The sequence below is a fragment of the Neophocaena asiaeorientalis genome, unplaced genomic scaffold (assembly GCF_003031525.2).
Source record: "Neophocaena asiaeorientalis asiaeorientalis breed wild unplaced genomic scaffold, Neophocaena_asiaeorientalis_V1.1 scaffold119, whole genome shotgun sequence".
In the NCBI taxonomy this organism is placed as follows: Eukaryota; Metazoa; Chordata; class Mammalia; order Artiodactyla; family Phocoenidae; genus Neophocaena; species Neophocaena asiaeorientalis.
In genome coordinates, this window is record NW_020175821.1 from 1,620,345 (window position 1) to 1,645,799 (window position 25,455).

Consider the following 25,455-nt stretch of genomic DNA (forward strand, 5'->3'; position numbering starts at 1 on the left):
CAGTTGCCACTACCTGAAGGGAATGGTCGGGACTTAAGAAGAGAGTAGGAGCAAGAGGGAGGCCCAGAAAGAGCAAAAAGAATGAAAAAGAAACGAGGGAGGCTGGTCACAGCACCGTCCGGTGCAGCGGACGAACTCTTCCGGCCTTTGGTCTTCCTTCATTCTTTTCCAGTAAAGCCTCTTTCCTCTGTGTCCGTTGCTCACTCTCGTGTGTTCAAATAAAGCTAGGTTATTGAGAAAGGCTGAGCGCAGAGGAAAAAAAAAAAGGGAGCGCGACGGCGGTGCTGTGCGCCTGCGCTCTGGCGGCGGCGGCGGCGGCGGCGGCGGTGCCAGGCGGGGAGCGGGTCCGGAGCGGGCCCTCGGACCCGAAGCTGAGGGGGGCGGCTGGGGCGTCAGTGGGCTCCGTCGCTGGGGTCTCGGAGGCCTGATGGAGTAAGAGGGTTCGGCTGTAAGTGTGAGTATCCAAGGGCCGGGTTGTGCTGAGGCATATCGGAGCCCGAGGGTCCCGGTGGTCTGCCACTTTAGGGAGGATGTTGGGCTTCAGGACGCGGCAGGTCTCTGCTCCTGCGGGCTGCGGCGCCGGCGCGGCGGGTCGTCCCCTCTCCCAGAATCGGCGCGGGTTTACGGGCAGGCGGTGCTTCTGGCTTCGGGGTACAGGTTCTCGCGGGGGCGTTCCGGCTCTGCTCCCAGCTCCAGAGGGAAACGTGGCTCCAGAGGCTTGACCTTTCGGAGAGGTCGCTGACCTCCTTCGCCCCCCCCCCTCCCGGGGCCGCAGGGAGCCCATAGACCCAGGTGCCCTTTATGGCCTACACGTCTCAGGCCACGGACACCTTTCCACCTCTTGTGACCGACAGCCTTCGTTCTTTTTCCTCCTTACGTCTTCTCTTCCTGTGTGATTCGTCTTAATAATAGCTGCTAATTATGGAGCGCTTACTATGGGTCAATTTAATATTTAGTCCGAATCTCAGTGTATACTTATGGAGAGGAAATGCTTTGCACCCCACTTCCCCTTCAACCTGCTCAATTTAATCATCTTTGAGAGTCAGATTAAGCCATCTTGTTGGGAAGTTTGAGATTTCCATGGCTTTTAGCAATTTGGGACACCCATCCTAGTTAAGGAAAGTTCTCTTACCTAGCAAATGAGTCTTTTTCCACCATAAATGGTTTATATCAAAGTTACTCAAGCCAAAATAACTTTTGAGCACTTACTAAGGGCCTAATACTCTTCTAAGCCCCATGGAAAATCTTAAAATTTGTTTTAAGCCCTGTTCTCAAGTGAGTGAAACAATGGAAGATAATATTTAGATTCAACTAGGATTTATCTAACACCTACTACACATGTGCCAGATACACTCAGGTCTGTCACAAAAAATTAATGAGATATTATAATGAAAGGTGGTTTTTTTGGAGCACATTTCAGGTGAGGTCGCTGAGAGTTTGATGGTAATTTGCTCAAGATAACCTAGCTAGGATAAGTGATGAAGTGGTGAAATTCACATACGATGACAAATCTCATCCTTTTCCTGTTACATCAAGTTAGATATTGTAAGCACTTATGTTGAGAAGCAACTATATTACAGTTATAGTTTCTAGAGTTAACTATTGAGTCTAGAAAATGATAGGAGCCTTAATTAAAGATACTAGATCAGGTTAGTTCACAACCAATTGCTTTGATTAAAAGGAAGATATTTAAAAAGGAAAAACTGAGCGGTGATTATTGTACGTATATACATGCATAGAATATCCCTGGAAGAATACATAAGAAACTGGTAACAGTGATAAGTTGGAGGTGGCTGGGAGTCACCAGCCAGTGGGAGAGGAATAATTTTCTCTATAAGCCTTTTTTTTCTTTAATGAAAACTTCTAAACATCCAGAAAAGTAGGAAAAATGCTACTTTGAATCCCCTGTAAATCGATCACTCAGATTTCAAAATCTGTTAATATTCTGCTGTATTTGTTTTTATTCCTGACATTTCACCCCTAAATACTTTAATGTGTGTTTCTAATAAAAGAACATTTTTTTGCCTAACCCTATATAATAATCACACTGAACAACAATAATTTCTCTATATTATCTAATACCCAATCCTGATTAAAATTTCCCCAAATTATTCCTTTTTTTTCTTTTTACCATTTTTGATCCATCTTCCAATCAAAGTTTGTGCATTGAGTTTGACTGTTATGTCTCTTGAAGTCTTTTTAAGTCTGGAAGTTACCTTTTTTTCTTATCCTTTTCTTTTTTCATCATGACTCATAGAATGTTGTACAATTATCTGGATTTATCTGATTGATTCCTAGTGTTATCATTTAACATGTTACTACAGACTTGAAGGTAGAGGTAATACTTGATTAGTTCAGGTAAACACTTTGGTGACTGTATCAAAGATCAGGCTGTGTAGTCTAGTTTTCCCCAGGATAGTGGTGCTAAGATTGATTAGTGGGTTCAGGTGGTAAGTCTGAGTCTTTCCTTGTAAAGTTGCATTTCACCCCTTGAAACCAGCTGTAAGCCCTTTTGTACCTTTATAATTCTGAAACTTGTGTTAACTATTCAAAATACAAATAATTATCTTTAAAAAGACAAAACTCACTGCAAGAAATTCTCTTTTTTTCCTCTAATCTGAAACCCTGATAACTAGGTGGCATTGTTCTCATTGAAAAGGAATTGAAGTTTGGAGAGACCAAAATTTACTCAAGGTGGTAGACACATTAGTTATTTTTGCTTAATTCCAAGGTCACGCTTTTTCCACCATATTTTGTAAACTATAAACTAGTATGTAAATATAAAATTGTTATTACTCCTGGTAGTTATGCTATTTGTCCCTTTGTATCTTTTTAGGTGGGTAATCAATATCTAATGAGATTAGACTTTTGGAGTATCAGTAAACTGGAATTGATCTTTGTGGTGTGATAGCCTGTAATGAACCACTCTGAAGGTTAAAAATATGTGAAAGTCAAACTTATTATTATTATTATTTTTTTGCGGTACACGGGCCTCTCACTGTTGCGGCCTCTCCCGCTGCAGAGCACAGGCTCCGGATGCGCAGGCTCAGTGGCCGTGGTTCATGGGCCCAGCCGCTTCGCGGCATGTGGGATCCTCCTGGACCAGGGCACAAACCCACGTCCCCCGCATCAGCAGGCAGACTCCCAACCACTGCGCCACCAGGGAAGGCCAGAAAGTTAAACTTCTTGATGATTTCTGGAATTCCAAAAAAGTTCCCTACCTGGAACCATTATATAGTCTTGGTTCTTGGGCCTAAAGTCTTCTTTGTTTAAAAACATACTATGAGTTAAAAAAATTTTTTTTTTAATTTTAAAAACAATTATACAGTTGACCCTTGGACAGCATGGGTTTGATCTGCATGGGTCCACTTATATGGTGATTTAAAAAAAATTAAATACTACAGTATTGCATCATCTGTGGTTGGTTGAATTTGTATATAGCGAGGGCTGACTACAAATTATACATGGATTTTTGACTGTGAGGAGGGTCAGAGCTTCTAACCCCCATGTTGTTCAAGGGTCAACTATATATGTGTATTTTGCTTAAATTTTTGGAGAGTACAAAAGGATTTATAGTGAAAAGTAAATCTCTGACCCCCATGTCCTCAGTTCTTTTTCCCAGAGGTAATGACTGTTACTAGTTTCTTGAGTATCCCACTGGAGATATTCTATACATGGGTATATGTCATCAGGGTAAATTCTGACATTCATATGTAGAAGTATTTTAGTAGTATAACCTAAAATAATACTACTGTTGAAGGTTATACTGCAGTTTTTATTATGTTTCTGTTACAGACATCTTTGCTGATTTCATTCATTCAACAGATATTGCATACCTATTCTATACCAGATGGTGTGCCATGTAATGGGAATAAAATGGTGAACAAGACAGGCATTCCGGCTTGCTGTCATGGAGCTTACACTCTATTGGGAGAGGCAGTTATTAAGCAAATAATTATACTAATTAAATATAGCAAAGATTTAGTACCTGCTTTGTGCAAAACATTATGGACTTTCTAATTTATTCCTCATAACAGCCCTCTAACATTGGTACTGGTATTGTTTTTATTTTATAAGTGGAAACTGAAGTATAGAAAAATTAACTTACTGGCTCAGGATCACACAGCTAGTAAGTGATAGAGCCAGGTTTCAAACCCAAGCAGTCTGGCTATATAGATCTTGTTTTCTTCCTTTAACCTAATGCAGTGGTTTTCAGTGATGGTTTGGGAATCATCCCTCAGGGAGGTTTGGAAATTTGCAGGGGTGTTTTTGGTTTCAAAATAATTGGGAGGGTGACACTGAGTTTAGTGGATGGAGATCAGGGGTGTTAGACATCCTGCAGTGTAAGGGACATCCATGTATAGTAAAAAGTTATTCCACATCTTGTGTCACTTTAAAATGTCCCAGAGGGTTTTTCACGTAGGTGAAAAATGTGTTTATGATTATCTGAGCCTAGAATCAAATTCATTTTACATATAAACACACATTATTATTATTATTTTGCGTAGAGCATAGTTATCATGTAAATCAAGAGACTGGTTTCTTTGTTTCAGAAAGTTTATCAAGAGTTGGTCACTATTTTGGAAGGTCATATCACAGACAGCAATGTTATTCGTGGTATTTTTATCAACAATAAAATACCTATATCTGTCTATATTTGTAATTGTCACACTTGTAGTCTTATTTAATATCATGCCAAAGCATTTATATGTTGAAATACATATTGTTTTATGATAAATTTTCTTTTTTATTATAGCTAGCACATTATTTTAAAATTTACATGGGTAAGTTACAGTAGCTCTGAATTTCATTTCAGGAAGGATAAGGAGGTGTTATAAAATATTTACAATAAAAAGAAGGTATAAAAAATCTTTAAAGAAAAAAATTGTATGGTGACAATTGGGAAAGGTGACTGAGGAGCACACTGGGGATTCTTATAATAATCCCTCATATTTATGTATGAATGAAAGTTCCCATAATGTTTTAGAAAAAAGAGTATTGGGTCTGATATAGTTGAGAACTGCTGCTCTACTGTCTGCCTCAGAAATAGTCATAGTTGTGATAAGTGGTATAAAGAAGGTACTGGATTTTAGGGGAGTAGCATATAGTGAGGAAATACCTAGTCTGGGAGATCAGGGAGTGCTTCCTCAGGCAACTGACATTTGGACTGAGATTTGAAGGATGAATAGTTAACTAGATGGAAAGGAGTAAGAGCATTCTAAAGAGAGGGATCAGCATAAGAAAAAGCCCTGTGGGAGGAGCATGTTAGGTGGGAAAAACTGAAAATACCATTTTGTCTGGTGCACAGAGATCAAGGGGGAAAGTAGCTAAAACATGTGTAGTACACATAAGCAAGGATCATATCAGTGGGCCTTGTAAGACTTGTTATATATTTTGGTATATGTCTTAAATAATTGGATGTCATTGAAGGGCCTTTAAAAGTGAGGGACTGAGGCATGAAAACATAAGTGTGTGTGAGAAAGGCATTTTCTTTGTACGGTTGAGGGACTTATAAATTTCATGTTTAGATGGAGGTGAAATTGAAGTAGACTGGAATGCTGAGCCACCTCATGAAAGACAGCTGCCATTCAAGAGTCACTCAAACCCCGGCAGACTTCATCACTAAGCCTAGGGCCTCTTACTCCATCACAGGATTGAGGAGTATGTCTTCTTTGATCAGCCCCACCTGCTTGACCATTGCCTGGAGTTATTCAAACACAGTGAGGGCTCTTAAAAGTGCAAGCATGGGAATCCAGTTCTGGTCATGACTAAGCTCCTCCTGCAGATAACAACTGTTAAATCTGGACAGAAATACATAAAGCAACTAAAATCACTGTAGAGTTACCAAAAGCAAACAGATTCTGGAAGGTAATTGACACTTGGGGAACAGAACTACGTGATTTCTCATTTTCATGGCCTCAATTTGTGCCAAGTAGGATCGTTAAAATTCTGATAGTAAACTGCTAGACTTTGTGATCTAAAGAACCAAAAATAAGGCTCAAGACAGTCACAGGTGTTGGAAAGTAAGAGGAGAATCCTGGAAAATAGAAACATCAAATTCTGTGAATAAACTCTTCCCAAATCTTGGCACACTGTTGAGAACTATGTGTGCGTGGAGCAGACTCCAGGAAGCCCAGCTCAAGATAAAAGAACTGAATCAAGATCTCATCTACCTGAGGAACAGAGTTTTCAGTTTGAGTCAACCAATTTAGATACTTACTAGAACAAAAATAAATAAAAATTAAAATCAACACTCTTCAAAGGAATATAAAGGAATCCAGAGTCTCCACAAATAACAGTTATGTTTGTTATTTAATTTAACAATTAAATATTTACAATAGTCAGGATATATTCCAAAATTACTCATGTACAGAGAATCAGGAAAATGTAACCTATTCTCAAGTTAAAAGACAATCTACAGAGACGGACTGTAAAGTATCCAAATGTTGGGATTAGCAGGAAAAGATTTAAAACTTTTATAACTATTTATTAGTGAAGGAAAGGAAAATGATGCAAAGGAATTGTGCTCATAAAGAATGAGTATGAGATTAAGAAAAGACCAAATAGAGATTCTAGGACTGAAAAATATAATTTTGGAAATAAATTAAACTAGGTGGGCTAAGCAGCAGAATGGAGATGACTGAGGAAAGAATCCATGAAATTGAAGGTCAATAGAAATTCAATGCGAGGAGCAGAAAAAGAGTAGGAGGAAAAAAGGGCCTGAGAACAATATCAAAAAATCCATCACACATAATTGGGATCCCAGAATAGGAGGAGAAAAAGTGGGGAAGAAAAAAAAAAATACTTGAAAATATAATGGCTGAAAATTTCCCAAATTTAGTGAAAGGCATATATTGACGTATTCAATAAGTTCAGCAAAACCAAGAAAAGTAAAGACAAGAAAACCTCTAGTTTATAAATGAAGAAAACCGTGACTGGATTTTTCATAGACTGCTAAAAGCCAAAAATAAAAGGAAAAATCTAGAAAGTGGCCAAAAAACCCCAACGTGTTATATACAGGGGAGTAATCATGGAAGCCAGAGTGAATAGAGAATATTTAAAATGCTGAAAGAAAAACCTGAGAACCCAGAATTCCAGATTCAGTAGAATAGCCTTCAAGAATGAAAGCAAAATAAAAATACTGTCACATAAAACCAAGATAATTTGTTTCCAGCAGATCTGCATTACAAGAAATGCTAGAGGAAGTTCTTCAGGCTGAAGGGAAATGAAACCAGATGGAAACCTGAATCTTTGTTAAGGGAATGAAGAGCATCAGAAATGGTAAATATCTGGATAAATAGAAACTGGTTTTTTTCTTTTAATTTCCTAATACTGTCTATGATTATTTTTTTAAAAAAGCATCATCTTGTGGAGTTCATCATGTTTGTAGATATAAAACATATACCATAGATCATGGAATGGGAAGTGGGGGTAAATGAACCTGTATTGTTGCCAGGTTTCTACAGATTACGTGAAGTGGCATGTTACTAACACTGAGTACAGTGTGAAAATGATAAGGATGTATATTCTCTATCCTAGAGCAACCACTGTGGAAAAAAAATGATGCAAAGAAGTATTGCTAAAAATCTAGCAGAAAAATTGAAGTGAATAATGCAAAAGAAGACAGAAACAGAGGTACAGCCAAACAAAAAAATAGGAGATTAAAAATAATAAAATGGTAGACATAATCCACCCACATCAGTAATTTCATTTACTTTAGCAGAATAAACGTTGATTCAGTGCATAAAGACAGATTGACTAAAAGTAAATGCCAAAAGATATACCTTTCAAACAGCATAAGAAGGCTGGAGTGGCTATATTCATATCAGATAAAGTAGATTTCAAGTTAAAGTACATTGCCAGAATTAAGGCAGTTCTTTCATAATAATAAGAGGGTCGGTTCATCAGGAAGACAGTCATAAATATATATGTGCCTAATATCAGAGCTTCAAAATACATGAAACAAAAATGGATACAATTAAAGGAAGAAAGAGACAACAATCACAGTGATTTTAATAATTTTCTCAACAATTGATAGACATCTAAACAGGCAAAAAAATCAGTATAGATGATGATTTCCACCCAACAACTACAGAATACATTTTGTTCCCCAAAGGTATGTATAGGCCAGATGCTTGTCTGTAAATCAAATCTTAATAAATTTAAAAGGGTTGAAATACTACAGAATATTTTCTTTGACCATAATGGGATTAAAGTAGAAATCAAGATGTCAAACAGAACCCTGCAAATATTTGGAAATTCAGTGAAACTGGTAAATCGATGAGTCAAGGAAGAAATTGTAAGAGAAATCAGTAAATATTTTGAACTGGATGATGAAAATACAACATCTAAATCTGTGGGATAACTGTTATAGCCAAGAAGAACCTAAGGAGACATGATGATTAAACGTATGTGGGATCCTTGTTGAAATTCTGGAAGAGAAAAAGAATACTAGGTGAAAAAAGAGGAAACAAAGTATGGACTTAAATTAATAATAATATATCAATATTGATTTATTAATTGTGACAAATTATACTAATATGAGATGTAAATAATACAGGAAAAGGGGTGGGCTATATGGATACTCTCCTGTTTTTTGCAACTTTTCTGTAAATTTAAAACTATTATAGTTTATTTAAAAGCGCTAAAATGTTTGTAGGACACAGCTAATGCAGTTCTTAGAGGGAAACTTAAACACCTTTAGAAAAGTAAGGTTTAAAGATAATGAATGAGCTAAATAAAGTTCTACCTTAAGCTAGTAGATGAAGAGCAAGGTAAACCCAAAGTAGATAGAAGGGAAGAGATAATAAAGACAATAGAAGAAATCAGTGAAATAGAAAAAGACAACCAATAGACAAAATTACAAAGCCAGGGTTGGTTCATTGAAAAAATTCAACAATATTGATGAACCACTTGATAGACTGATAATGAAAAACAGAGATAACACAGATTAGTAGTATCAGAAATGAAAGGGATCACTACAGATCCTGTAGGATAATAAGGGGATATTATAAACAACTTTATGCCAACAAATTTGACACTATAAATGGACAGTTCTTAAATGTCAATGTACTAAAAATGTCAATGTGCTAGAATCTGAATAAGCCTATATTAAAGAAATAGAATTAATGAAAAAATAGAATTTTTTCTATATTAAAGAAATTATTATATATTAAAGAAATAGAATTAATGAAAAAAAAAGAAGGGTTTCACTGATGAATTTTATCAAGTATTTAAAGAAGAAATAACATCAGTCTTACATAAACTTTCAGAAAATAGACAAAAGGGAAGCACTCATTTCACGAGGCCAAAACCTGATAAAGGTATTACAGATTGAAAAGAAAATTACAGGGACTTCCCTGGTGGCTCAGTGGTTAAGAATCCACCTGCCAGTGCAGGGGACACGGGTTTGAGCCCTGGTCCGGGAAGATCCCACATGACTCAGAGCAGCTAAGCCCGTGCGCCACAATTACTGAGCCTGCGCTCTAGAGCCCGCGAGCCACAACTGCTGAAGCCCGTATGCTTAGAGCTGGAGCTCTGCAACAAGAGAAGCCACCACAATGAGAAGAAGCCCGTGCACCGCAACAAAGAGTAGCCCCCGCTCGCTGCAACTAGAGAAAGCCCACACGTAGCAATGAAGACCCAACGCAGCCAAGTAAAAATAACAAATTATAAAAAAAAAAAGAAAATTACAGAACAGTATGTCTTATGAACATAGACCCAAAAAATTCTAGGCAAAATATTAACAAATCATAATATATCATGACTAAGTGACCAAAGATAGATGGATAGGTATCTGATAAAGCAAGTACTGTAGAGTAAAATGGTAACCATAGAATCAAGGTGGTGGGTATATGTGTATATGGTAAACTGGGTGTGGGACATTCACTATAAAATTCTTTAAATATTTCTGTTTGAAATTTTGCAAAATACAATATAGGGAGAAAAATCAAGGGAATATTATGATCAGGTTTGCATTTTAAAGAGATTACTTCTGCTGTTGTATAAGGAATTAGGAAAGTACAGGATTACCTGAGAGTAGTTTGAGAGGGGGTGCTGAGACCACTTAGGAGGATATTATATAGGTATACTTTTTAGGCTGATAATTTCAAGGTGAGTTTGAGCCCTGGGAAGTTTTTCAAGCTCTTGGAATACCGTACTTTTGAACAACAGCTAATTTTGTCTAAGCATATTTTTTACTGTATTGCTGGGATTTGGGATACATCATTGCCACATGTACAGTTTGCATGTGAGCTTTTGACTTTTGACATTTACAAGGATATGAGATTTTTGCAAATTCCAAAATTTGCAAATACCACTACTTTAGTAGCACATAAATTCCTTCTTAAAATCTAATAAAATATATGGTGACCTTTTCAGAGACTTAATGATTTTTTAAATACAGGACAAAGGCATTTAGAAGCTGTTAACATAAATTAAAACTGCTAAAATAAATGCTTTACTGTAATACTGTGGTATGGTCACCCATGAACTTAAAAGATTCTATAAAAAGAAGAAATAGTGAAAATGATTGTTATTATAGTCATACTTGTATAAAGTGGATGAAGATTATTGAATGTACTGTTAGCAATAAGATGCACGGAGAACAGCAAAGCTTTTTGAGAAGAATAGTGAGCAGTTAGTAAGGCTCACTCAGCTTGCATTGATTGTAATTCATGTCATAGAATTTTACATTACTATGTGGATCTTTGGGGTTGCTTGGAAATATATATAAATGATATGTTGAATACAGGAATGCCAACTTTTTCAACTGTTAAATAAATGCAACAAGCTACCCAGTTAAACTTTTAAAACAGTGTTTGTATAAGCTATCTTTGGGCTTATGACTTACTCTGTTATATGATGACAACTTTTGCTAGTATTTTTATTACCTTGTTAGAGTTGGCATTATCCCAGTTTCTTTCTCAGTTATTTTTCCCTCTAGGACATAATGCTTCCAAGTTCCAGAAGTGAGTAAAGTATTGGAACCTGACCATAGTTCTGATTCTGAGGTAAGGAATCAGATTGTGGTCTGCCCTGTCCATTTCCTTGCCTGGTGATGGGCAATATGAACAGCTTCATCTGTTGGATGCTTGACTTTTGATCCCTTTTCCTGAGTCGCAGCCTTAACTTCCTGTCTTCGTTTTAGCCCTATGCTTACTAATAAAGAATAAAGAGTGGTGTGTGTGTGTGTGTGTGTGCGCGCGCATGTGTGTATACACATACATATATGATACTGGTGAGTGTTATGTTAGGGCAGATAATATAAAAAGTAGGAATGCTAGTGAGTAAAATGCTTATGAACTTATGCTCCATCAGAGATAGTGGATGGATGCAGGAAACCACCAATCACTTGCCTTGGGAAACAAGAGCCAGCCAGAATTTAGACCTAGTAAATAGGACAGGTACCCAGAATAAGCCTTTGAAAGTTGTGATTACAGGTTCATATGCCCCAAAATACTTCTTGACCTCTGTTGTCAGCTTACTAAAACTCCTTCCTTAGCTAGGAGCCTTGAAACTTTCTGGGGAGTCCCACTCAGCAAAGTGAGGACTTTTCGGAAGTGCCAGTCATATCTTTGTTCCATAACCTGGGCAACCTAGGGGTAGTGACAAAAACTTGTTGTATCACTGAACTGTCTCTCTGTTGCCCTGTCTTGCTCACCAGAAATCCATTAGTTTTTTGTCAGGATTAAAGTGGACAAGTTACCTGTGGAATTCAGAAAAGGGATACTAATCTGAGTACCACTTCCCCCACCCCAACAAACCAATAATTATGCTTTTTTTCTTCAGTGTTTTACAATATATTATCATATAGAGTCTCAATTGGTTTTAATTATGTCAGAGTTCAAATATCTTAAGTACTATGTGCTTATTGTAACCAGTGTTATAGGTATATGAAAAGACAGATCCCTTCCTCATGGTAAGGTCAGTGAGACCAGACATACCTACCATCAAACAGCCTTCAAAGCATGGTGAAGTACAGAATGGGGTGTCTGGGGACTAATGCAATAGTTCTACTCTGCCCACACAACTGTATTTCTTTTTATTAGTAAGCTGTGTGGGTGATTCTGATGTACTGCTTGGATTTAGAACTTGTTCATTTATTGGGAGCAGGAGTCAAGGCAGGAAACATTAGTGAGTATAACAGTTGGGTGAAGGGAGAAGAATACATATAAAGTCATGCAGGTTTATCACACTAAAGAGTAAATAATTGTTTTTCCTCTTTTTAAAAAACTTTTTTATTTTATTGAATTACTGTTGATTTACAATGTTATGTTAATTTATACTGTACAGCGAGCATAAATAACAATTTAAAAATTGAAATCTGTCAGGACTTCGTGACTAAATATGAGAATCTGAAAGAAAAGAATCAGTAATATAGTTTTGCCTATGAGAATGATAATTGTATTAATAGGATAGTAATTAAGATATTGAGAAAAGGTACTTATTGTAGGATTTTTTAGACTTATGACTAAGAAATATCACAGATATTTCTCACAGTTATTTGGGGAAAATTTGAAAGATTTCATAATGGGTATATTTAAATGATATGGGGGAAAATGTAAGGTGGTTAAAGTGAGGACAGCAGTAGTTGAATTGACTTACTTGGCTTGTATAATGTAACCTCTCAAGCATTTTGAGGTTGCAAAGTTGGATGGTTTCTATTTCCTTGACTTCTGATCCTTGTTAAGACCTTTAAAGAAGGCTGTGAGCTAATTTCAGTATTTCAGAAAGCTTAATGGAAATTATATTTTTACCCAGTTTAAGGATGTACAAATTAAAGTTCTTTTGTCTTTAGCTGTAATCATATCAACTCAGTATTTTTATTTTTTATTTATTTATTTAATTTATTTATTTATTTTTGTGGTACGCGGGCCTCTCACTGCCGTGGCCTCTCCCGTTGCGGAGCACAGGCTCCGGACGCGCAGGCTCAGTGGCCATGGCTCACAGGCCCAGCCGCTCCGCGGCATGTGGGATCTTCTCAGACTGGGGCACAAACCCGTGTCCCCTGCATCGGCAGGCGGACTCTCAACCACTGTGCCACCAGGGAAGCCCTCAACTCAGTATTTTTAAATACTAGGTCTTTCTTGATTAAATACTTTGCTAGCAGTTTACACTTTTTATGAAAGTGAAAATTTTTACAGAAATGAAACTTAATATATGCAGATTAGAAACATGGAGCCCGTGAAAAGAAAAAATAAAAAGAAGGAGTCTTTGGTTAAAAGGTTGATAGAGAGTATTTTTATTATATGACTTTCTTTATCCATTTACTACAAGTTGATGGCTTTATTAAATAGAAACACAGTTGGTATTTTAGTACTTAGTTTTCAATTGAGTAAATATATAAAAACCCCACAGCAACTGCTGTTGCTTGTGCCAGGAAGTCTCACTTCTTCATTGCTTTCAAGTTTTTTGTTCCTGTTTTGCTTTAATGGGTAATCATTTGAAGCAGTATTAAAAACATTTCTGGATATATCATCTTTATCACTGATTTTGCAGCTCTTAGAACGATGCTTGCTGAATGAAATAACAAAATACTGCTTGCAAATAGTAATTAAAGTTAATGTTAAGAGATAAGGGAATTAAAAGAATAATTGTGCTTTGACACTTAGCACCACAGTGGTTTGTGTTAATTTTGAGATTGAGGATAGGTTAGTAATACTAGAAGCATAAATAATACTATACCTATCCATAAAGGTATATTTCTTTGTTTTATTAGCTAGTTAACATTCAGCTTTCTCAAATGGTCAAAATTTTACCCACAATCTTGTTTTGGTGCTTTGTAATTTGTTATTGAATAGAATTATTTCAGACATTTAGTAGTGGTACGGAGTGGGTTTCAATAGCAAGGAAACTGAGTGACAAGAGAGGTAGAGAACCTTAGGCTTCTTTCTCATTGGTTTTTCCACCATGTTGTGTAAGGGTTAAAGATTAAATTAGGGCAGCTTATAACTTCATTACATCACAATTTTAAGTCCCATAAGGAACAAGCCCAGGCAAGGAAGCAGATAAATCTATTAGAGTCTGGTGTGTGTGTGGAGGAAAAATAATTTTGCCTGGGGAATGGAATTAAATTCTCAGATAGGGCATCCTTGCAGGGATGCAGGAGGAAAGTATGGTAGTGCTAGAGGATTGTAAAATAGAGACCCTTCTGGTCTTAACCCAAACCTCAGTATTTATCCAGTTATCTATGTCTTACATTTAATAACCTAAGATAGTTCTATTTGGAACAATTCAACAAATAATTATGGAGTGCCTACAGTATGCCAGACACTGTTCTCAGTGCTAGACCTATACTAGTGAACAAAATATACAGAGTCTCTGTTCTTGTGAAGCTTAATTTTTAATTGGGGAAACAAAGAATAACAAATATATACTATGTTAGGTAGTAAAGGATGCTTGTTTCAGATATTTCTTGCTGTTTAACAAGCTGTCCCAGTATTTACTGGCTTAAAACAGCTATTTTGTTTCTTACAATTCTGTGGGTTGAAAAAGGCTCATTTGCGTGGTTCTTTAACTGGTCCCACTTAGGATCCCTCATTGGCTGTTGTTTGGGTGCTCAGCTGGGGCCTCAGTTTTTTTCCCCTTGGCCTCTCCATGTGGCTGGGTTCTAAGAGGGAGTGTTCTAAGTGTGCAAAGGTTGAACTGCAAAGTTTTTAAGGCCCGGCCTCAGAAATTGCATTGTCACTTCCATTGCATTTTATTGGTCAAAACAGGTCACAGGGAGGGAAAATAGACTCTATACCTTTTGATGGGTGGTGATGACAACGTCACACTGCAAAAGAGCGCGTGGGGTGGGAGATAATGTTGTGGCCATCTGTGGAAACAATCTACCATAGTACTATTAAAAAGTAAAAAATTAAGCAGGTTATTAGGGGGATAGAAGAAACGGAGGGCAGGAAGTACAGTATTTTATAGGGGGTCAGGGAAGGCCTCCCTGATGAGGCAGCATGAGTGAGCCTTGAAACCCATAAATACATTTTTTTTTGTCTGAAGGATTTATTTAAATATTTTAAATGTCAGCATAACACAGAGAAAAGGCTCTTAAACCAGAAATAAGAGATGTGGGGTCAACTCTCTGCTGTGCCATAGGTACATCCTAAGGAAGAATATTCCAGGCAGAGAGAACAGGAAATATAGAAACCCTAAGGTGGGAGAATCCCTGGTGTGATCAAGGAATAGCAAGGAGGACAGTGTAACTTGAATGGAGCAATACAGGGAGAGTGATAGGGCGTGGAGTCAGAGAATGAGAGAGAAACAGATTTTGTAGCCCGTGACAAAGGACTTCGGATTTTCTGAGTGAGATGGGATTCTATTGGAAGATTCTGAGCAGAGGAGTTAAATGATCAGACTTAAATTTTAAAAGAATCCTGAGAATCTTTGGTTGCTAATTTGAGAATAGACCATGAGAGGACAGACAAGAGTGGAAATAGGGAGTCAGGTCAGTAGGCTGGTGCCATGTGAGATGGTAGATATGCTAAGCAGTGAGGGGTGGTTGGATTTCAGATGTACTTCAAGGTGGGACTGGCAGGATTTGCTGATGAGGGTGGATATGGGGTGAGAAAGAGGGATCAAGGATGACTCCCAAAGTTTTTGCCCTAGGTACCTTGAAACTTGGAATTTTCCTTTACCAGATGGGAAGACTGGGGGAGCAGGGTGGAGGTGAGGGAGTTGCAGGATTTGTATTTCGGGCTATGTTAAGACGAATCTAAAAAGACATCTGGGAAGAAAAGGTTACTAAATGTTACTTCCTCATTGCAGGTATGACGTTGAGTGCTTCAGATCTGGTCACTATGGCACGAGAACGAAAATGCATATTGTGCCACATTGTGTACAGCTCAAAAAAGGTAATAATAGAAGAGGGAGAATCTGAGGCTTTTATGACTGATCATTTTTTCAGAGACATCATGTGGAATTTATAGATGGGTAAAAACTTTTAACATCTTACTTATGCTTCTTTCCTAAACCTTAGTCTTATTTCACTGGTTTTTTTCTCATTACTGCCTCATAAAACCAGTAACTATATTATTAAACCTCTACCTGGAATTTGAGGATACTCAACAGTATGATAAAGAGATATTCAGTTAGTAACCAGTTATAGAGAAAAGACATTAAAATTCAGGTTGAGATTATAACAACTTTCTGATTAGCTAAGGTAACAGCATTGATACGTAGCAGAGTTCTCTTTCTGCATATTCTTGTGAAAAGTGCAGCACAGCAGCAATGGTACTAACTATATTCTTAGACGTCCACAAGGTGGGGATGTTGCTCAAAGAAAAACACATTTTTAAGAACTAAAAGAATTTACCTTTGCTTTATAGAAATTGGCTGCAGTTTGTCTCACATTTTGCTTTTCTTTTTTTTCTTCTTTATTCTTGCTTTCCAAGAGTGCTGCTAGCTTAAATACTGAGGAATTTTTTCTCCGTGTTTTTAAGATGTGAGAACTGGGAAGATTATCATGAGTGAGGTTAGCCAGCGAAGTCTGAGTAAACCTTGAAAGACGTTTGGGTGTAAAATGGCTTAAAAGAAATGGAGAAGAGATATTTTAGGTGAGAGAAAAATACATACAAAGGTATAGCGGTAGAATGGAGTATAACAGTTCTAGGAGTTGGTAAGAAGGCTTACCTGATTAGAACAGTTTCATCTTGGGAGTAGCGGGACCACAATTTAATTTGTAATTTAAGTGAAGATAGTTAATAAACAGTGTTGAGTGCTAGACTGAGGGGTTTGATTGTGATCCATCTAGTAGGCTGGGGTGAGGAATGTTTTTTTTCCTATTTAGGATTTCTGTTAGTGATGGAAAAATCAGCTGAGATTTTTAAATCATGTTTAGTAATATACTTGCTGCCTTTTACAAAAGGCTCTTCCAATTAAAAAAATTTAGACCAGGGTTAACTCAAATTTTCAATAAGGCTACTTTCAGATTAGAGGGAAATTGAGAAGGTATGAGATGGGTACTCAGAGGTGTGGTGTCAGATCTTCATGGAGTAGCAGGCCTATCTTGTTATAGTCCCATAATTTTGCTACTTTAAGTCTTTTTGGCATTTCTTCTCTGGATTAAAACATGTTTCGTCTCTTCATACTTTTCCATGGCTCACAACAAAGTTAAATAAGGACTGGGGTTATTTACTCCTGCCTTAGGGACAGCCACCTATAGGTTTTTAAGCAAGGGAATGGCGTGATTTAAGTGTTAAGATATGGGGTAAGAAATTAACGGAATGGGTTAACTGAAAGGGATAAACTCAGACACTTATTTTTAGATAGACTATGAACAACTTATGTTGATGTGCTTTCCTCTAGTTTCCCCAACTAGTATTACCTTGGTTTCTCCAAATATACTGTGAAGGAGTAAAGAATCTAGGGTGACTGTGTATTATATCCCTGAGTATCCTGATGCTTATTAACTTATGAAAATCTGAGAAGCCCTGGAATTAAAAAATATTAAAATTTTTTTCTGTTACTCAGTGTTTTCCAAATTTGTTCAACCCCAAATCCTTTTTTTCTCCCTTTTTCCCCCCTCCTTTTAACAACATAATACTGATGTAAGGGACTAAATAGAAGCTTGGTAACTCTGCAGGTATGCATTTGGAACTGTGCCTGTGGATCTTTCTCAGTTATTTTGAAAACTCAGTTGTCTCATTATTTGCATTCATTCCTTATAGAAGGATGGAAGAGGATTTCACATTGTAAATTTAGAGACAGATTATTGAAGTATTTTAAATAATCAGAAGTCACATTAAGGGAATTCCCTCGCGGTCCAGTGGTTAGGACTCTGTGCTTCCCCCGCAGGGGGCACGACTTCGATCTCTGGTCAGGGAACTAAGATCCCGCAAGCCATGTGGGAAAAAAAAAAAAATCACATTAAAACTAGTTTTGAATGATAACATTTTTTATAACTGAAATAGAATACAGAATTGGTTTTTACATCAGAGAGAGTAACCTATTTCAATGAATACTCCCTTGGTTAGGAATAGTTTCATTGCAAGAAACAGTCCCACTTAAATTTAGCTCAAGAAAAGGAGATTTGGCATATGTTAAATCTAATCCAAGGAAAAACTGAGCAACAGGAAACAAAAACTGAACAACAGGAAGCATAGAGATTTGAGCAGGTGTTGTATATTGTCCATGGATTTTTTCATTCTGTATCCTGTCACTAACTCAACTTAGTTTTCCGCTCTATAAATGTTCATTCTGGTTAATGGCCAATCAGTTGTATCTAGAAGGGGTCACATGTAAAACTATCCCTTCTGGATGAAGCATTTGTAGAGATAGGAAGGAAATGGTGGTCATCTTCAGTAAAATTGCCATTTAAAGGAAGTGTTTTGAATCATAACACTGTGTATCACACTGTGTGTAGATAACTTAAAGAAGAGGTTGTTGTACTCATTTTGACGAATGAATTGTATATAATAAAAAAATCTCAATGCACTAGATGTTTGCAACATGGCATGGTGTTTGAAATGTTGACTTTGGTGTCGGATCTGCCAGAGTTTGAGTCCTACTTTCACCACTTGATAATCTGTGACTCTGAGAGGGCAAGACTAAATATTTTCACACTTATCCCTTCAGTGCCTAGCTCTGTACTTGGCACCTAAGAAACACTTGATAAATATTTGGTGAATAAACAAATTATCTTCTCTACACCCTTGTGTCCTTATGATGTTAATAATCCTCCCTAAAAAAAAAAAAAAAAAATAATCCTCCCTTAGCAGTGTTTTGTGGTTCAAATGAGAAAATGTTTGAGGCATTTATCACAGGGCACAGTTAATAGTAATACTCAACAATTGTAGTAACCCTTTTATCATATTGGTAAACAGCCATTCTCTATTATGGCATACTGGCTATTATATATACTTTGTGTGACAGACAGAGAGACAGACATTTGCAACTTTGAGGGGTGTGTGCGTGTGTGTCACGCTTACACTTATAAGTGGAAGCTCTTTCCACAGATTTTATTTCCTTCCCACCAAGGGTGGGAGGGAGAGAGGGGAGAATCTAGTATATTTTCAAACTTTTCATTGGAACCAAACAAATCAATTGGTGTGGGGAAGGGAGTGGGCAGTGAAGGTGAAGCCATGATTGAACTGCCGTGTTCAAGGCATTTTTTGACCTACCATAGGAAAATTCTGTTATATCTGTAACTTCTGTGTAGAATTGATGTATCCATCTGTTCATTCAACAAATATTAGTAACTGTATGTCAGGCCCTGGCCAAGATATGGGTAATAGTTGTAACTAACTCTTGAGAAACTCTCAGTTGAGTGGGGAAAGAGAGTATGGTGAAAAGTAGCCAAGTAGTTGAGAAGTTATGTGATTTCAGGCAGTTTTTTAAATTTTTAATAAACTTAAGTAAATTCCTTATATTGGGATATAATTTAACATATTTGTTTATTATTTACTCTTTTGCCTCCTAAATACAATATACTTTCAAACCTTTTTGAAAAGCCACTTAAATAGGTCTTTCTTAACTATTGCTTTATTTAAAAATGAAATATGTCAAAAAACAAGCTAAAGAGTTACTTAATAAAGAACTGATTCCAATATTGAATTGAGAATGGTAACCGCAAACACGACTTTGATACAAGGAGCTTGAGCCCCAATTGTTGATTGAACAGGACAGAGGAATTTTTTTCCCCAAAGCAATCCCCCTTAGTTTAACCTGCTTTCTTTAATTTTGAAGGAGATGGACGAACACATGCGGAGCATGTTGCATCACAGGGAACTTGAGAACCTGAAGGGCAGGTATGGGACGGCTGTCTTCCATAAACTTCTGGATGTGGGGGGATCTGAGGGCTGATGGTGCTTGTCAGCTTATTTTATAGTAATCCTTCATAAATGAATGTTGTCTTATGGCATAGAACTATCTTTTGGAATTAATAACAAGTACAATAGATTTTTTTTGCCTTCAAAAGGGATAAATCTTTGTGCATCTCAAATGTGTAGAATTCACAGCAACTCTAGCAAATAGGTTACAACAAAGGTGGGTGGGGATGAGCTAGTTCTCTCATTAATAAGCTTTCTTATTCCTACACAGCAGCCTTGCAACTAGGACATTTCATGTTATTGCCTCAGCAGTGTTCAAATTATTGCAGGCCATAAACCTTTACTGTTGCTGGAATAGTCTGAAAAGTCCAAAGTCTTCTAAATAGCACTGAATCTCATTAGTGTAAATAAAATAGATGTATAAACCCTGAGTATCTAAGAATGCTATTTTGTGAATTAAAGCTTGAGATGTTTAAGGAAAGAAAATCTAACAAATAAGTACCTTTAAGACATTAAATGTAGCATGTATGTATACCCTGTGTCTTTTTTTCCAACTGAGTTTCCTCTTTTGATGTTTTGGACATGTGTGAATTTGAAGTTTGGAGACAGTATGGAACAGAGAAACTTTGGGAAACAGAAATATGCATTATACCTTAGTCCATGAATAATGGTTACAGTAGGTCCCCTACATATGAACCTTCAAGTTGTGAACTTGCACAGATGGGAATATGTGTTCCCATGTCCAATTATGTAAGTTAGTTCATGTGTCTAGCATACATTGTCATGTGCGTGCATCCTCTGCAAGTGGTTGTGCTTTTGTGTGCTTTACTGTAAAGTACTATAGAGAGTACAGTAGTACAGTATTTTTATTTCAAGTCCAGGATGTACAGAAGCAAGCTTAAAGCAGCAGTGAGGTAGCTGGTACTGCTAAGAAGCGCCAAGCGATAACGACGGAAACAAAGTGAAAATAATTGAGAGAGTGGAGCAAGGCGAAAAGATGGTAGATGTCGCTTGTTCTTATAACATGAATTGTTCAACCATCTGCATGATTCTAAAGAAGAAGGACGAAGGCTTCCCTGGTGGCGCAGTGGTTGAGAGTCCCCCTGCCGATGCAGGGGACGTGGGTTTGTGCCCCGGTCCGGGAGGATCCCACATGCCGCGGTGCGGCTGGGCCGGTGAGCCATGGCCGCTGAGCCTGCGCGTCCGGAGCCTGTGCTCCGCAACGGGAGAGGCCACAGCAGTGAGAGGCCCGCGTACCGCAAAAAAAAAAAAAAAAAAAAAAAAAAGGACGAGATCATGGAACAGCAAAGTCTGCTGGGCCAATGATGCCGACAGTAATACTGAAGAAGTGTGGAAAAGTGATGGAGGAGATGGAGAAGCTTCTCAATGTGTGGATGTAGGATCAGCATCAGCGTTGAGTCCCACTCAGCCTAATGTTGATTCAAGAGAAAGCTAAAAGCCTTTATGAAGACTTGAAGAAGAAACGTGGCAAAGAATCAGAGGGCGTGTCTTTTAATGCCAGCCATGGCTGGTTTCATCGGTTCAAGGCTAGAGCCAACCTTTACAATGTAAAAGTAAGTGGTGAGGCAGCGAGTGCAGATAGGTAGCTGTCCGGGAACTTCAAGAAGCACTTTGAGAAATTATTGATGATGGTGTGTATTTACCCAGCCAGGCGGATTCTCAACCACTGCGCCACCGGGGAAGCCCCCCCAGCCAGGTTTTTAATGTGGATGAGACACAACTCTACTGGAAGAGGATGCCAGACCAAAGTTATATCAATAAGGAGGAAAAGTGGTTGCCAGGCTATAAAGCAGCAAAGCACAGGCTAACTGTTATTTGGTGGCAATGCTTCTGGTGATATGAAGCTGAAGCCTCTCTTAGTTTATCATTCAGAGAACCCAAGAGCCCTTAAAAAAATAGCCAAGGGCTCTCTTCCTATTGTGTGGAAGAGTAACCCCAATGCCTGGGTTACACAGGCCATTTTCCAGGACTGGTTTTTCCACCACTTTATCCCAGAGGTAGAGGAATATCGCTTGGAGAAGGACGTCCCATTCAACATTCTTTTGCTTCTTGACAATGCTCCAGGCCACCCCCATTCATGGACAACTTTCATCCCAAAGTCAAAGTAGTGCATCTGCCACTGAATATATGTCGCTCATCCAACCTACAGACCAGGGAATTGTAGCAACTTTCAAGAAATATTATTTATGTCACACTTTTCGTCAGGCGGTAAAGGTGAGTGACGAATCAGGAGCAACCTTGTGACAATTTTGAAAGGACTATAACATCTACAAGGCCATAAAAAACATTGACTTTGCTCGGCATGAGGTTACGGCTGTCACCATGAATGGGGTTTGGAAGAACCTTTGCCTGCAGTTTGTTCACGGTTTTTGTGGATTTGTGGAGGTGGATGAGTCCAAAGAGGTCTTCAGCAACTTAGTGACCCTCAGCAAGAAGCTGGAGCTTGATCTGAAAGAGGACAACTTCATTGAACTCTTTGCTGTGCAACAAGAGGAGGTGACTAATGAAGACCTCGTGGAATTGGAGGCCCAGAGAAAGGACGAAGAGAGACAGGAGGACGAAGAAGTAACTGAAGAACCGAAGAGATTCATGACGCATGAAATATCTAGGGGATTTTCTTTATTTGAGGAGGCACTGTTAGTTTTTGAGGCACAGGACCTGAACGTAGGATGGTACATGAAGGCTGCAGCGGCCGTTCAGAATGCAATCCAGTGCTACCGTGTTATCTATGACAAGAAAAAAAGAGCTACTACTGAGACATCACCGGATCGTTTTTTCAATATGGTAAATAGAATTGAATCCAGCAAGGAACCAGAACCTGTGCTGTCAGCGTCAGGTGTGACGATCAAATAATTAAGGTAATCCACGTATAGGGAATCAGAGGTTGACGGTATTTCATAGTTTCCAATGATAATGAGTTAAAGATCATATATATTCAAGGTATTATAAGGGCTCTCCACATTAAATCTGAGTGAACGCAAGTTGCAGCTTGCGATCCTTCAGCTCTACCATCTCCCTCCTCCTCTCCCTCCTCCAGTCAGTAACTCTTCTTGCCTGTTCACTTGATGCCAGCCCCTGTATGCCAGCTGGTGTACTGGACTACTGTACTTTTCAAGGTGCCGTACTGTAAGGTTAAAAATGTTTTCATTATTTTTTGTGTTTTTTATGTATTATTATTTGTGAACAGTACTATATAGCTGATTGTATTAGTTGGGTATCTAGGCTAACTTTGTTGGACTTACGAACAAATTGGACTTATGAATGCGCTCTCGGAATGGAACTCATTCGTATGTAGGGGACTTACTGTGCAAGATTTGATCAAGATGCCAACCTAAGTCATTTGGAATTATTTGTGTTTTAAGTAATATAGTTTTAGGTTGTGTGGGCAAATTAATATGTTATTAAACTTTCAGCATCTGTTTAGCATATTAGTGGAATTTTTCCATGGTCTCAGTCTTTTACTGTGTGAAGGTTAGGTCTTAGCAGCAGTATAAAAGAGGTGTTCACTCAGATTTAATGTGGAGAGCCCTTATAATACCTTGAGTATATATGATCTTTAACTCATTATCATTGGAACCTATGAAGTACAGTCAACCTTTGATTCCCTATATGTGGATTATTTGATCCCATTTCCAACATACTTCTTTCTGGAATTCACCTTTTTCTGGGCTTCTTAGTGACCTGTACTGTATTATAAAATCAAACAAAACAAATGAGGTTAGTAAATCTAGTCATTAGGAGAGAAGCTCATTTTGTTCTAAGACTAATGCCTTATTTTATTCAAAGATCACTAATTAGCTAATTAAAACATTAAAAAAACAAATTTTGATAACTTAAGATTCATGTTCACAGTCAGTGCAGAATCATAAAAAGTAAAAAACGTAGAGGTCCTTTCACTCTCTCCCCTACTCCTACTCCCCTCTTAGAGGAAAGTCAACAGTTTAGTGTATATCCTATCCAAACCTCTTCTCTGTGTGTATACATAGATTTATATTTATATTTACACACATTTTGTTTTGTCTTACTACCATAACTGAACCACATGCCATATATGTATTGTTCTGTAATTTGTTTCTCCTTTCCTCCCACTCATCAACTTAATTGTGCCATGGAGATTTTGCCTACTGTTTTTAGTTATTTGGAGCATAATCAGATAGTTAAGGAATAAGCATTGGAAGCCTCTGAACTGACAATAGTAATGTCAGTGTTAACACCCAAACTCATTTTATTTAGAGGAGAGCACTTTGGTACTTAATTTACTCATATTTTAGATATAGTACTCTAAGGTTTGGTATGGTTTCCTGGCCAGTACAAATTATAAGGGAGAAGGCAAGCAGGTAGCAAGGAAAAACAGCTGGCAAAACTATAAAAAACAACACAATCTTAAAAATCATTTACTGACTTGGAACATTTATTGCCATGACAGTCATCACTAGTTTGTACCAAAGGGACAAATAGTTATCAGTCATTATGTTTTTTCTTCCTATCCTCAGTTTGTGATTATTTCCTCTGGATTCCATGTTTAACTACTGGCTTTCTGATATTAAGTATCACTATAATTTTTGGTTGTGATCTGGTTAAGAAATGTAAAGAGCATTTTTTTAGGTTTTGAATGCAAGCTTGATTGAGAAGTGAGTAACTTATTTAGTTCACGATTGTAGACATCTGGAACATTTTCCTGTTTTTTTCTAATGTACTTACTTGTTCAGATGTATGGCCTGTAAGTAGTTTCTACAGATAGATGCTATTAAAAGGGCACAAACCTTAATTTATCAACCAGCTGTTGTGGTATAGTTAGAGCAAGCTTAATAAAGAGGAGCTTATGGATAGAATATCTGAAGGCTTTGCCTTTCACACATGAGAGGAAATTGTGTGGTAACAGGATGAAGCTAATTTGGGCCCTCTGTTAAAACGCTCTGAGGAAAATTATTGCCTTTATTAGTCAGGAAGTAAACCAGTACTTTTTTACCAACAATTATTTATATATTTATACAAAGTAGTATTTTAACTGGTTATTGATAAAAAATTGGAAAATAGCATCATTCAAATATTATTTAATTTGCTATTAGCTTTAAAGAACATGTGGTTTCCCAAACACCCTATTTGGGAGCCTGAATGCATATTGTAATATGCTTGACTCCAGACACAGACACATTTGAATTTTCACAAGATGTGGTTGACCTATCCTGCTCTTCCTCAGTATAAATGTAGATTCTCTCTTTTCTCTTTTTGAAGTTTCTTGTAAAGCTTATCTTTAAAAAGAAAAAAAAAAAACTAGATTTCATGTATAAGAAAAATGTTAGGGATTTCTGTGTTTTGATAAATCTGTGTTTTTAGTGTTAACTTTTATGTTGCACTTATTGCTATACCCTTCTGGGTAGGATCTTGAGGTATTTTTCTATCAAGTAACTTTGGAATTATGGTTAATACTCTTTCTTGCAATGAAAGCAAAAATGTTTAAAAAATCTGTGTTTGAGCGTTTGATACATGTCCAACATATACTTGTGCTTTGGAAATTGCAAAATATGTGGGTTTATGATTATGGATATTTATTTTTAACAGAGTTAGTTACTGTCTACTTTATACTACATTCCTTAATATTTTAAAAAATCAGTGTCATCTTCCAATTATGTCTTTTAAAGAGGGATTTTGATGGTTTGGACATATGAAA

The 25,455-nt window shown here is 37.4% G+C and overlaps 1 protein-coding gene across 4 annotated transcripts in view; it reads left to right on the forward strand.

Annotated features, from left to right (window-relative positions):
* Positions 1-317: 317 nt before the first annotated feature.
* ZNF106 (zinc finger protein 106) overlaps positions 318-25,455 on the forward strand; it is a 62,655-nt gene continuing 37,517 nt past the window's right edge. The window contains exons 1-4 of one of the 4 annotated variants that reach the window (XM_024732363.1): positions 318-454; positions 7,178-7,281; positions 15,763-15,848; positions 19,681-19,742. In XM_024732363.1, coding sequence (XP_024588131.1) covers positions 7,263-7,281; positions 15,763-15,848; positions 19,681-19,742 — 167 coding nt within the window. In that variant the 5' untranslated portion in view covers positions 318-454; positions 7,178-7,262. Of the gene's footprint in view, positions 455-7,174; positions 7,282-10,945; positions 11,013-15,762; positions 15,849-19,680; positions 19,743-25,455 lie in introns of those variants that run through there. The other 3 variants (XM_024732364.1, XM_024732366.1, XM_024732365.1) reach the window with 3 other exon arrangements.